Source organism: Poromitra crassiceps, assembly GCF_964638095.1.
Source record: "Poromitra crassiceps genome assembly, chromosome: 20".
In the NCBI taxonomy this organism is placed as follows: Eukaryota; Metazoa; Chordata; class Actinopteri; order Beryciformes; family Melamphaidae; genus Poromitra; species Poromitra crassiceps.
This window is the reverse complement of record NC_139637.1, coordinates 27,775,621-27,790,620: the sequence shown is the minus strand read 5'-3', so window position 1 is coordinate 27,790,620 and position 15,000 is coordinate 27,775,621. Positions and strand designations below refer to the sequence as shown.

Sequence of the window (15,000 nt, the reverse complement as noted above, 5' to 3'; positions counted from 1 at the left end):
AACGAGGACATCATTAAAAATGCCTGACTTTGTAGTGCTCTTCATAATCAGGTAAGCTGCCTGAAACTGTAGGCTGCTCAGCCACATCGCTCGGTTAGTTAACGACCAAGTAACGTTACATAATGTCATTATTGAGTTGTGTGCATTATCAACATAACAATATATCTTTGCAAGTTACAGAATAATTATCTACGCTATCCCCAGTTATAAAGGAATGCACGATATGTATTGCTGGCCACTCTAGGCTTGGCCAATTGACAGCGCCAGTGCGTATGGGTCTGTAAGACGTATCCCATTAACCAACGTTAATTTCGATGCATAACATTACTTATCACTAGGCGATAAGCTGTTGTAATAAGCCGAGAACTGCATTTTAAAACTAAAATCTAACTGTGTGTCGCAGATGGGCACAGAGCAGTCCTGACAGCGGGGCTTTTACACAGTTCTCTGTGTCTGTCAATGCTGGGCTCACGGCTTTTTGCCTTCACGATGCGCGCGCAGCTCCAATGTTGACAGCTGTATAAGGGGTCTATATATATATATATATATATATATATATATATATATATATATATATACTGTACATACACAGATGAAAAAAAAAAAGAACTCTGAAAGATCCTGTTCTTAAGTGTGTGTGTGTGTGTGTGTGTGTGTGTGTGTGTGTGTGTGTGTGTGCGTGTGCGTGTGTGCGTGCGTGCGTGCGCGCGTGTGTGTGCGTGTGTGTGTGTCAGGCTCGGTCTAAGGAGCTGGAAGGCTTGCAGCAGTATGTGGAGGAGCTGCAGGCTCAGGTCCAGGCCATGGAGGGAACCAAAGGCTGGTTTGAACGCCGACTGAAGGAGGCTGAGGTCAGTTACATCAGTTAGTCTGTCAGTTACTCACTCAGTCAGTCTGTCACTCAGGCCTTGTTCAGACTGGCAGGCCAAATCCCATTTTTGGCCTATTTTTGGCCTATCCAGATTGTATCCAGTGTGAACAGCAACAAAACAATGTGGAATCAAAATTTTTGCAACTTGACCCAAACCACATAAGGAGGTGGTTTGAAATGCGAGTCCAATCTCCTTTGGACTGATGTGTCTGCAGTGCGGACGCTCTGCTCACTCAAATCACATTTCAGAGTGTGTTTTTCAGGGGGCAGGTGTTGAACATCAGACAGCAGACCGGCAAACACTGACAGAAACACAGCCGCCTAGCAAGCCTCACTCGGTTACATGTGTTTATCCCAAACAGCTAAGAACCTTGGGGTGATCCTTGACAACCAGCTGTCTTGCTCAGCCAACATAGCTGCTACAGCACGCTCCTGTAGGTTCTCTCTCTACAACATCCACAAAATCCGTCCCTTTCTCACAAGAGAAGCGACTCAACTCCTGGTCCAGTCTCTTGTCTCCTCCCGCCTGGACTACTGCAACGTCCTCCTGGCCGGCCTACCTGCCACTGACATCCGACCGCTTCAGCTCATTCAGAACGCTGCAGCCCGTCTGGTGTTCAACCAACCCAAATTCTCTCACGTCACTCCCCTCTTCCAGGAGCTCCACTGGCTTCCCATCTCGGCACGCATCAAATTCAAAACACTGGTACTGGCCTACAGGGCAGTACACCAGTCAGCTCCCCTGTACTTACAATCTATGGTCAGGTTCCAAACCTCTCAGCGCTCCCTTCGCTCCTCCACCAGCGCAGGACGCTTCGCCTTCACTTCGGGGCCTCAAAAGTCGCTCATCCCGATCTCGACTCTTCTCGTCCCTGGCACCTCAATGGTGGAACGAGCTTCCACCTTCAGTCAGGACGGCCGAATCACTGCCGATCTTTCGGAAAAGACTAAAGACACACCTTTTCATGCTCCATCTGGGCCCTTCTTGAACTAACTTCTTTCTCTCTCTCTCTCAAAAAAAAAAAACTTTACCACTCTATTCCTTCAGAAGTTGTAGTTGTCATAGACTGTGTTGCATAGTTGATTGCTCTATTGCTGACAAAAATGTGTTATTGTAAGTCGCTTTGGATAAAAGCCAAATGACGTAATAATGTAATGTTATACAGGGGAGTCTGTAGATGTGTTTATACAGGGGAGTCTTTATATGTGTTTATACAATTCGGTATACCGGTTCAGTGCGCTTTGAAGAATAATATCGAACCAATTTTTACATTTTTACACCCACCCATGGGCCTAATTGTACGCAGTCCTTTGAAAATCTTAGTTTGTGACTAAAAACTCAGTGACTCATGACTCGTGTTTAGATGTGAGCTGATGTCAGACTAAAGACTTTTAAAAGTCTTTTCTGAGTCTATTGAAAGTGTTCTAGTGTAGGGTAGGCATTACTTGTACAGTAGAGGGTCACGACCCCCACTGTGCCCAGAGGTGGTTGAAGCATACTAATGTTACTGCGCATTCTGTAAAGAAAACAAACTATTCTGGTTAAAATTTGCTCTTTTTAATCGTTTTGTTAATTGTATTTCACACATTTTGTAGTTCACATTCTTGAGGCCAATTTCACACATTCTGAAAGTCATCTCGTCACTGGTGTCCCCCGCGACCCCTGCTTTGGGAACCACTGCAGTAGGAGATGCATTGAAACATTTGTAAGCTTGTGCTCGGCCGTTACTCAGGAAGTGAATTACAGGGTTCCTACGGCTGCTGGACTTTGTTGTAAACACGTGGATTTTACACGTGGTGTTTTCACTGTTTGAAAAATGCTTGGATTTTGAGGATTACAGGAACCCTGTAATTAGCCGTATAATTCAGTCATATAACTAGAGTCACATTCAATGAATCAGTCTGATAATTAATATAGATGGATCACTCTCCTGTCTCTCTGTCTATCTCTGTCCACAGGGGGGTGATAGAGCTTCCTGTAAATACTAACCTCTGCCCTCCTCCGTGTGTGTGTGTGTGTGTGTGTGTGTGTGTGTGTGTGTGTGTGTGTGTGTGTGTGTGTGTGTGTGTGTGTGTGTGTGTGTGTGTGTGTGTGTGTGTGTGTGTGTGTGTGTGTGTGTGCGTGTGCGTGTGCGTGTGCGTGCGTGAACAGGAGAACCTTGAGAAGAAGTCTCTAGAACATCAAGAGGAGGTCGACAAACATCAGAAAGAACACGGACTTCAACTGGAGGTACACGCGCACACACACACACACACACACACACACACACGTGCACACACACACACACACACACACACACAGAGTCCAGTTTAACAGTCAGTGCTTCAGAACATGTTTCTGCAAGCTGCCTCTCTTTGGCTCTAATTATATGTGTGTGTGTGTGTGTGTGTGTGTGTCAGTGAATCTTCATTGTGTGAGTTATCTGTTGTGTGTGTGTGGGTGTGTACATATGTGTAGGCATATTGTGTGTGTATACATGCACATGTGTGTGTGTGTGTCTCAGTGAATCTTCATTGTGTGAGTTATCTCTTGTGTGTGTGTGGGTGTGTACATATGCGTAGGCATAGTGTGTATCCATGCACGTGTGTGTGTGTGTGTGTGTCTCTCAGTGAATCTTCATTGTGTGAGTTATCTCTTGTGTGTGTGTGGGTGTGTACATATGTGTAGGCATATTGTGTGTATACATGCACGTCTGTGTGTGTGTGTGTGTGTGTGTGTGTGTATTGAATCCTCTCCAGCTCTAATTGAATGTGTGTTTCTAATTAAAGCGTAGCTGTCGTCATGGCAACAGAGAGAAGTTAAATCCTAATTAGACTCGCTTAGCCAGACCTATCTCCTCTTGGTTTGAGAGAAAGGTCTGTCTCAACCCACGATCATTCTGCTATGGGTGGGGGGGGGGGCGCTCTGTCTTGTTTGTTTTTCTTTAAACCAATCACAATCACCCTGGACGTGTTTAAACCAATCACACTCACCCTGGACGTGTTTAAACCAATCACACTCACCCTGGACGTGTTTAAACCAATCACACTCACCCTGGACGTGCACGTAGCTCATCCACCATCAAGCACGTATCAACAAGGTAAAAAAAATGTTTTCCAGTGATAATCTTCGAAAAACCTGCAACATATTCTCACTGGCCAGCCTCCTCTCCCCTCCCTTCCGTGAGAGGAGTCTGGCTGCACGGAAACAGGCTGCTGTTATAAGCCCCTCCCCTGCTCTACAGCTGCTCTCCCATTGGAGGCGTCCATTTCAGACGCTGCCGGATTTCCGCTCCCCGCTTAAAAAGGTCTGTCATTGGCTCCGACCATGTCAATCAGAGCGCCTTACGCATGGAGAAGCACAGTAAAACCCAACCCAGAAGCTGAACACAAACTTCATAAACTTTTGTTAACCCCAGACCTTGTTTCATGCATTTCACTGAGATTCCCACACAAACATCCCATGGAAGTGCTGGGACTTCTGGGTAAGCCTACAAAACCACGCCATCCCTGCGGTACTGAATATCCAACAACACAGGCAGGGGGCGATCTCGAGCATTATAGACATCCGCACTGCACACAACAGGCAGGGAATGACGCCTTATTTCGAATCGCACATAGGTTACGCAAAAACCACGCCCTGTGCCCGCCTACGCAGCAGTCAAGCGCCGGGATTGGCCAGGAGCAAGTCTTTTGTCTTCTTTTGACAGCTGGAATCTCCCACACCACAAATCGCTGGGCACAGCGATTCCATGAACCAACTGAATTGCTCTTGATAGCGGACATTGAAATTAATTATTAGTGTATTAACGCCAATGAAAATGTAACACAAGCTTTTGACACACAATCGATTTTTAAACATTTATTTCAAAACATCATTGTAAAATGCAGGCCTTTAGCCAAAGCTTCAATAACAGAGCTCAGCTGACAGTTTAACCTGCAAATGAAACATATAAAAAATATCAAATTAAAAATACAATAGGCTACAGCACATAGGCTTAGCTCCCCAATTCCGCGGGAATGACAGAGGATCCAGGAGGCTAAAGCTAGATATTTGATTGGAGATAGGTGCTTAGTGTGTCGTTGTAGTATGCCGACTTGAACAGTCTCTCCTAACGATTCGTAATTAGCACTTTATTCTTCTATCAGGCATGTATTGTTGCCGACAATGAAGGCAACATTAATCGGACACATTTTTGAATGGAGTTTGGTGTAACATGCGCTCCATACAAGTGAGAACACTCGCGCGGTACATTCTCTATTAACCGCTGGAATCCAGCGGTTAATGGAAGCTAATCCAGAACTACACACAGTGTCGCATAGGCTTCCACGTCACGTCAGCACTCAACCTGGACTGTTGTTGATGTGTGCGCTGCTGTGCACTGATTACCCCGGGCTGAACCAGGTGAGGGAAAGAGAATTTCCGTGTTCGTCCTTTGAAGTGATGACGTTATTGACGTATAATATCCCCGTCGGCTCAACAGTGTAGTCTCATTTAGCCGTTTGCTAGCTAGCCGCCCTTTTAACGGGACGTAAAAGCTTCAAAACTCATAAAAGTGGTCCTCATGTGTGAAGATTATCCCGCTGAACACTGGTTCGCGTTGGAATAAGCTTGCGTTGCCCAGAGACCTTATTTGAAGCATCGCGCCAAAAACCCATTCAAAAATCCCATAGGTGAAAACAGTGAAGAACCAGGAAGTGTTAGCATCCATGTTTTCCGGACTCGTTCCTGGGGCTCTCTATAAGAGGCAGTGTAGGAGAAAGGCAATGCCTCAATGGGGGGAAAAAGAGCAGGAAGCACTTCCGGGTTCCCTCGTCAAAAAGTCAATGGCCATTTCTAATGGGGACTTTAGTGAAATGCCTCACATGAGGTCTGTGGTTCTCAAAGGTTTGTGAAACTGTGAACTTTGTGTTCAGCAGAATCATCTTTCAGACTTTAAGCCAAAGAACGGGAAGTGTAGGAACTTCTGGGTTGGCCTACAATTTTACGTCATGCCTGTACAACGTAGAAATGAACAGAATCCAATTCCCACCTGATGTGTGTGTGTGTGTGTGTGTGTGTGTGTGTGTGTGTGTGTGTGTGTGTGTGTGTGCGCGTGTGTGTGTGCGTGTGAGTGTGCGTGTGTGTGGGTGTGCGTGCGTGTGTGTGTGTGCGCGTGGTAGGGAGGCTGTAGGCTGTAATGTAGTTTTTACACAAATTAATTAGCCAAAGAAGATTAGGGGGGATTTAATACAGTTTCCAGTCAAACGAATCCCTCTGCTGAGGAGGAGATTGACATGTCTTTTCTTATTTTGTCTTTAGGACTGGCTGGTTTTGTTCAGTCGGAGAGAACAGAGACCTTAGAGCCAGGTCACCTTTTTATTTTCAGTTTGAACTCTGATTGATTTCATCTCACGCTGCAAAAACCGACACACTTTGTCTCCAGATATTAAAATAAGCAGAACATCCAGAAATCATCTCCCTGCTCTGGCAGATCATTTCACCACTTTCAACAAAAGAGACTTTTCCCCTCAGGATAGTGTCACTTGTTTCAGGACATTTTCTGGGTCAAAGTGAAATGGTCTTGGAGAAACTGTCTTGTTTACATTATTTCCCTCATTATTTCCTCATGATTTCTTGACAGAAGAAGTCATATTGTCATAAATCAGGTGGCATTTACTGAAAAAGCAACAGATGATCTGCCGGTGCAGAGAGAGAATCTGACTGAAAATATCAAGACAGAAGCTGAGAGGTCAGGAGACACGAGAACATCACTGATGTTAGGATCTGCAAGTCAGTTCTTCTGGTTTGGCTTCATTTCACTTTAACAGCATCCACATCTTCTATCCATCTCTCCCCTCCTCTCCTACCTTATAGTTCACTATTACTATTATCTTTTTTATTATATACCTTTATTTCACCAGATAAGTGAGTTGCGAACCAATTATCATTTACAATGACGACTTGGGCAAGAGGCAGAAACATGAGGCAAGTCAATAAACACATTAAAACAGTGGACAATATATATATATATATATATATATATATATATATATATATATATATATATATAGTATACACAACAACACAAACTGTACTATGGACCAGAAGAAGCCAATTCAAGAGCAGGTGCAGTGATGAGAGACTGTGACTTGTCATGAGTTGTTAAAGGAGGATGGTGAGATGATGTGGAGTTTACTCTCTTCTCTTCTCCAGCTGCTTCCAGTCACACTCAGGAGCGACAAACTGGAACGAGCGACGACCAAAGGAGGCATAGACTTTTCATCAATGTAGATGAAGTGGTCACAATCCAGAATGGTCATTTGAACCCGATCTCTCCCTGCAGGTGAAGCAGTCAGAGATGGAGGCATTGAAGCAGCAAGTGGTGGAGGTAGAGAAGGAGAAGGATGAGCACACGGACACTATCGGCAAACTCAAACAGGTAACAGCTGTTCCAACCCACACGAGCAAATAGAGTATCGGAGGAAGACCGGAGTTTGCACTTCCCGGTTCCTACGTGTAAAAGTCAATGGGATTTTTGCACGGGGATTTAAAAAAAATGCTTGAAATATGGTCTGTAGTTAAACGTTTATGAAACAGTGAACTTTGTGTTCAGCAAGATACTCTTCACACAGGAGGACCACTTTTATGACGATAAGAACGTAAATGCGTTTTTATTTTTATTTTTTTACGCGATTTTCAGAAAATGCTTCGAAAGTAATACTTTACTTTATTGCATTTAGCAGACGCTTTTATCCAAAGCGACTTACAAGATTTACAATTACAATTTATGAACATATCAGATAAGAACAAATGAAAGAGAGAAACATAAGTCACAGTCAAATGTAAACATTAAAATAAGTTAAAAAGCAACAAATGTAACAATGAGATGTAACAGTAACAGTAACAATTAAGGAGGACCCAGGTGTAGTCCAAAGAGGTGGGTTTTCAGCCTCCGGAGGAAAATAGGAAGGGTTTGGGCCAGCACGACCGAAGGAGGAAGCTCATTCCACCATTGTGGAGCCAGAGAGGAGAACAGGCGACTACCAGGCGTCAGAAGTGGTGGAGGGGCGAGGCGAGCGGTGGAGGTGAAGGAGCGGAGGGAGCGGTGAGGTGTTTGGAAGGTGACGAGGGATTGTAAATAAAGGGGGGCTGACCGGTGGACTGCCCTGAAGGCCAAAACCAAGGTCTTGAACTTGATACGTGCGAGGACGGGGGGCCAGTGAAGTTGACGGAAAAGAGGGGTGACATGGAAGAATTTAGGGAGGTTGAAGACCAGACGGGCAGCAGAGTTTTGAATGAGTTGGAGGGGCTGGATGGCAGAGGCAGGTAACCCTGCCAGGAGGACATAACAATAGTCCAGGCGGGAGAGGACAAGAGCCTGGACCAGGAGTTGTGTTGCCTCAGTGGTGAGGAACCGACGGATCTTTCTGATGTTGTATAATGAGAATCTGCAGGAGCGGTGGCGCTAGCTGTAATTGAGGGTGAGTTGGATAGCTGGTTGTCAATGAGTACACCAAGGTTTTTAACAGATTGAGAAGGAAGAACTGTGGTATTGTCGATGGTGATGGAGAGGTCAGTGAGGGGGCAGTTTTTTACCAGGGATGAAAAGTACTTCTGTTTTGCTGAGGTTCAGTCTGAGATGATATGATAATGATAGATAATACAAGTGGTCCTCATTTGTGAAGATTATCCTGCTGAACACAAAGTGCAGGGACTTCTGGGTAGGCCTGCAAAAATACTTTATCCCTTTGGCGATCTACTGTATACAGATACACACGACTGGAGGTTTACTACTACATTACTATGAATACTACTACTACTACTCCTGATCTACTGTATACAGATACACACGACTGGAGGTTTACTACTACATTACTATGAATACTACTACTACTACTCCTGATCTACTGTATACAGATACACACGACTGCAGGTTTACTACTACATTACTATGAATACTACTACTACTACTCCTGATCTACTGTATACAGATACACACGACTGGAGGTTTACTACTACATTACTATGAATACTACTACTACTACTCCTGATCTACTGTATACAGATACACACGACTGCAGGTTTACTACTACATTACTATGAATACTACTACTACTACTCCTATCTACTGTATACAGATACACACGACTGGAGGTTTACTACTACAGTACTATGAATACTACTACTACTACTCCTGATCTACTGTATACAGATACACACGACTGGAGGTTTACTACTACAGTACTTTGAATACTACTACTACTACTATCTACTGTATACAGATACACACAACTGCAGGTTTACTACTACAGCACTTTGAATACTACTACTACTACTCCTGCACTTCAGATGGAGATATGACAGACTGCAAATGTTTTAATTTCCATTTCTAACTTCCCCCCTCTCTCTCTGTCTCTCTCACCCTCTCTCTGTTCTGTCTCTCCCCCTCTCTCTCTCTCTCTCTCTCTCCAGGAGATTAAGGACACAGTGGATGGTCAGAGGATTTTGGAGAAGAAGGGCAGTGCAGCGGTGAGTCAAAGCTCACCTGACCGATGGTTTCTGGACGGAGAGAGAGAGACTTAAAGAAAGAAGGGCACACACAATAAGTAAAAAGCGAGTAAAGGAAGTACAGTGAAATAATTGAAGTAAAATAAGAGCAGTTAAGTGAGTAAAGTCTCTAAAGTAAGTAAATATTCAGTGAAATAAGAAGATATACATGAGCAAGTTAAGTAAGTGAATGTAAAGTAAAGGTTCATCGCAAAATCAAAAACACGTATGTTTCCTCTTACCTGTAGTGCTATTTGTCCATCTAGTTTGAGTTGCTGAGTTTTGGAGACATCAGCCATAGAGATGTCTGCCTGCTCTCCTATTCACCTTATGTTCAGACCTTACAGTGGGCCAAATTCTTCCGGGTCCTTTTAACACTTCCGGCGGTCACGGCGCAAAATAAAATAGTTGTTTTTGGAGCAGACAGTGAAGGGGTAAAATAAAGAACGTAGCCTACTACTTTGAGCCGGTACACAGCAAGCAAGTGAGTATCCACTGTTAGCCAGGTCAGATAACGTTATCATCGACAATGACGAGCACTTTATTGTAAAACATACCTGGACTCCAACAAAGAAAGCTTCAGAAGGTTTTCTGTCCTCCGAGCGCTCGAGCCACTAACGTCAATAAGATCTGCAGACGTTAACGTAATTCCCTGGAATGCGAGACTTAACGAGCCAGTTACATGGCGTTGCATTCTTAGACATTGCCGTTTGCTTTTATTTGGTATGTTACATACAATTGGCTAAATTATTAGTTAATTCAGAGTTAGATGATATTGGAGCAGCGCAGCCATTTTTTATTTTATTTTATTATAATTTTCAGCCGGAAGTTTTGATACGGCCACACAACCAGGTCAAATGGGCGTGGCTACATAAGGTGAATACAATGAGCCATAGAGATATCTGCCTTCTCTCCTATACAATGAGCCATAGAGATATCTGCCTTCTCTCCTATACAATGAGCCATAGAGATGTCTGCCTTCTCTCCTATACAATGAGCCATAGAGATGTCTGTCTGCTCTCCTATACAATGAGCCATAGAGATATCTGCCTTCTCTCCTATACAATGACCCATAGAGATATCTGCCTTCTCTCCTATACAATGAGCCATAGAGATGTCTGTCTGCTCTCCTATACAATGAGCCATAGAGATGTCTGCCTTCTCTCCTATACAATGAGCCATAGAGATGTCTGTCTGCTCTCCTATACAATGAGCCATAGAGATATCTGCCTTCTCTCCTATACAATGAACCATAGAGATATCTGCCTGCTCTCCTATACAATGAACCATAGAGATATCTGCATTCTCTCCTATACAATGAACCATAGAGATGTCTGCATTCTCTCCTATACAATGAACCATAGAGATATCTGCCTGCTCTCCTATACAATGACCCATAGAGATGTCTGTCTGCTCTCCTATACAATGAGCCATAGAGATGTCTGCATTCTCTCCTATACAATGAACCATAGAGATGTCTGTCTGCTCTCCTATACAATGAGCCATAGAGATGTCTGTCTGCTCTCCTATACAATGAACCATAGAGATGTCTGCCTTCTCTCCTATACAATGAGCCATAGAGATGTCTGTCTGCTCTCCTATACAATGAGCCATAGAGATGTCTGCCTGCTCTCCTATACAATGAACCATAGAGATATCTGCCTGCTCTCCTATACAATGAACCATAGAGATGTCTGCCTGCTCTCCTATACAATGAACCATAGAGATATCTGCCTGCTCTCCTATACAATGAGCCATAGAGATGTCTGTCTGCTCTCCTATACAATGAACCATAGAGATATCTGCCTTCTCTCCTATACAATGAACCATAGAGATATCTGCCTTCTCTCCTATACAATGAGCCATAGAGATGTCTGTCTGCTCTCCTATACAATGAACCATAGAGATGTCTGTCTGCTCTCCTATACAATGAGCCATAGAGATATCTGCCTGCTCTCCTATACAATGAGCCATAGAGATGTCTGTCTGCTCTCCTATACAATGAGCCATAGAGATGTCTGTCTGCTCTCCTATACAATGACCCATAGAGATATCTGCCTTCTCTCCTATACAATGAGCCATAGAGATGTCTGCCTGCTCTCCTATACAATGAACCATAGAGATGTCTGCCTGCTCTCCTATACAATGAGCCATAGAGATGTCTGTCTGCTCTCCTATACAATGAACCATAGAGATGTCTGCCTGCTCTCCTATACAATGAGCCATAGAGATGTCTGTCTGCTCTCCTATACAATGAACCATAGAGATGTCTGCCTTCTCTCCTATACAATGACCCATAGAGATATCTGTCTGCTCTCCTATACAATGAGCCATAGAGATATCTGCCTTCTCTCCTATACAATGACCCATAGAGATATCTGCCTTCTCTCCTATACAATGAACCATAGAGATGTCTGCCTGCTCTCCTATACAATGAGCCATAGAGATGTCTGTCTGCTCTCCTATACAATGAACCATAGAGATGTCTGCCTGCTCTCCTATACAATGAGCCATAGAGATATCTGCCTTCTCTCCTATACAATGAGCCATAGAGATGTCTGCCTTCTCTCCTATACAATGAGCCATAGAGATGTCTGTCTGCTCTCCTATACAATGAACCATAGAGATGTCTGCCTGCTCTCCTATACAATGAGCCATAGAGATGTCTGTCTGCTCTCCTATACAATGCAACTGGTATAGTGCCACAAAACAAACATCTGACAAAACTCAACAGCGATGTCTCTTTCCAGAAAGATAATCCACAGATCTTGTTGTGAACAGTTTCATGTACTGTAGGGATGATTTTCTTTCAACTGCAACAACCGTCTCTCACCACACAGAAGGAAGTGTGCTAATGTTGTACTTAAGCTAAGCTAACGTCACAGCTAAGCTAACATTACAGCTAAGGTAAGCCAACGTTACAGCTAAGATAATCTTCTTGTTTTTGACATCAAAAGTATTTGTGATGTTAAGATTACATTACTCAAAAATGTATATTCCCCTTGAAGGATTTTATTTTGAAAGCCCTAAAGCGGAAAACATACTTTCACATTCTGCCCAACTTGACGCTGGTTCAGTAAATGCTGAAATTTGGTACGTCTTCACTTTTTCTCTTTTCTGTTGGCATATTATTACATATGAGTGGAACCGTTCCACTGGACACAATGTGAAGACAATTTAAAGTAATTGACTGTTAAGAAAGAGGGATTTCAGCCTTTTGGAAGCACGTAATTGGTTTCAGTATACATGCTACAGCATGCGCTGGGACGCGTCATCAGTGATGTTGACTGGGGTCGTAAGGTGTTTCGGGTCTGACAACATCATACACCCTCGCCCAGTAGACCCAGCCGAGGCCGATTAAGACCCCGACCCGCATCCCAGAAGCAGCTGCTCACGGATCAGCCTTCCTACTCTGTCTGCAACGTTGCCCGCGGAAGGGTTGATCATGCCCAATCCGCTGCAATAGAGTTTAGTGCTACACCGCAGTATTGAGAGACCTTCGGTGCATGGAGGTCTAAGGCTCTGTGGGGTGATTCCAGGCCGGGCACCTCCTTCGTCTCACCAGAACCTCCCGTGGAAGAAGGCAATCCTACCATGCCGTACCATGGGCAGGAAGGATGCCTCAAGGAGGCCTGTGCGCTGCACGTCATTCGCCTGCGCCGAGCACCTCGCTCTAGCCTGAAGGACCCCAGGCCGCGCCGATGTTTACGCAGATTTTCAGCAGGTTTCAGTATACATACTACAGCATGCCCTGGGACGCGTCATCAGTGATGTTGACTGGGGTCGTGGGGTGTTTCGGGTCCCTAACCCTAACCCTAACCCTAATCATCAAGGTGCAAAATAAAAAGATATCTGTCCCTGTGGGTGTGTTCTTTACATCAGCAGCCACTCACAGCTCTGTGGGTGTGTTCTTTACATCAGCAGCCACTCACAGCTCTGTGGGTGTGATCTTTACATCAGCAGCCACTCACAGCTCTGTGGGTGTGTTCTTTACATCAGCAGCCACTCACAGCTCTGTGGGCGTGATCTTTACATCAGCAGCCACTCACAGCTCTGTGGGTGTGATCTTTACATCAGCAGCCACTCACAGCTCTGTGGGTGTGTTCTTTACATCAGCAGCCACTCACAGCTCTGTGGGTGTGTTCTTTACATCAGCAGCCACTCACAGCTCTGTGGGTGTGATCTTTACATCAGCAGCCACTCACAGCCTCACAGTGAATAAGCTGGGTAGGTTCAATTAGTGTCCTCTAGTAAGAGAGTGGCGTCAGCGGAGGACCAAAATGCGAGACTCATTAGCCAATGAACAGCCAGGAATGGGTCTCGCGCTACTTTTGCATGCTAAAATAAAGCCGATAATGTACAATTTGATTCATTTCAAGGGATGAAAAACCCTTTCAAAGTACAACACTGTCTATTTTGCTGCAACTCAACAGTGCTGCTTTTTTTACTCAAGAGTTCCACTTTCTACTTCCTGGAAAAAAACTGGTCCATTGGAGTGAATGGAGATGTCGGAACTCTTCTATTATACGGCTCTGGGTTCAATGTATCTCCTAAACTGAACGGCTTGGTCACGTTTAGTTTAGACCCAAGAAAAAGACAGTCGTTTGTGGATATTAGTGGCTTTTTGCCTTTTGGGCCAACCTAAAAGGGACTTTAGATGCACGCTTCCTTCTGCGTGGTGAGACGGTTGGCGGGTGTAGTTCGGTTAAAGAAAATAGTTCCCACATGAAACTGCTCACAAAGTAGCGATTGCATCTGTTAGGCTTGGTTCACACCACAAGAAGCACACTCAGAAGCACACTCAGAAGCACACTGAGAAGCATACTCAGAAGCACACTCAGAAGCACACTCAGAAGCATACTCAGAACCACACTCAGAAGCATACTCAGAAGCATACTCAGAAGCACACTCAGAAGCACACTCAGAAGCATACTCAGAAGCATACTCAGAAGCACACTCAGAAGCACACTCAGAAGCAGCCCTTTCTTGGAAGCTTTAAGGCTGTTTCACACAGATGCGGTGCGAATGCAGAGGCGGAATGTGGTACGAAATTCCGTGCGAATTTTCCACATTGCAACCTATACACACAGGTCCGGTGCGAATTATTCGCAGTCCCACATTAATTTTCCGCAGCGGAAAAACAGTGTTCAGTGTAACCAGTAGTTAATGTCCCTCCCCGGCTCCCGTCTAGTAGGACAGCACCATCTACTTGCGCAAGCTAGCTACCAGTCGGCTAACGTCAGACACAGACAGACAGACACAGCAGCGAGACGAGCCATGAAAAGCAACTGGAGGCAGTGAAATTGCCGTCCATTTCAGTGAAATGGAGGCAGGAGCAGCGGACCCCAATTTTGATGTTAAACTGCTAGTTAGCATTTGGATACAAGTGGCTAACATTAGCTCCATCCATTTACAACAGTGGTTTACAAGGTTAGCAAGTAGGAATTCGTTTCAGCTACATTACCATCTTCAGTGAATCCCAGCTGCTGGGCGATCTGAAGATCTATTGTCCTTAATTTCGGTGTTGATCGTCATGGTGTTTGTCATATAAAATTGGATGTTGAGAAACCAAATTGATGAGGTTCGGCAAGAGTAGTGGAGGTATGACGTCAGCTGTAAACAA

General features: G+C 44.5%; 1 protein-coding gene across 1 annotated transcript in view; it reads left to right on the top strand.

Annotated features, from left to right (window-relative positions):
- Nucleotides 1-15,000, top strand: part of gripap1 (GRIP1 associated protein 1) — an 87,210-nt gene that overhangs the window by 44,105 nt on the left and 28,105 nt on the right. Inside the window, exons 20-23 of the mRNA XM_083657020.1 lie at nt 735-848; nt 3,021-3,098; nt 7,174-7,269; nt 9,303-9,359. Of these exons, the coding sequence (XP_083513146.1) occupies nt 735-848; nt 3,021-3,098; nt 7,174-7,269; nt 9,303-9,359 (345 nt within the window). The remainder of the gene's footprint in view (nt 1-734; nt 849-3,020; nt 3,099-7,173; nt 7,270-9,302; nt 9,360-15,000) is intronic.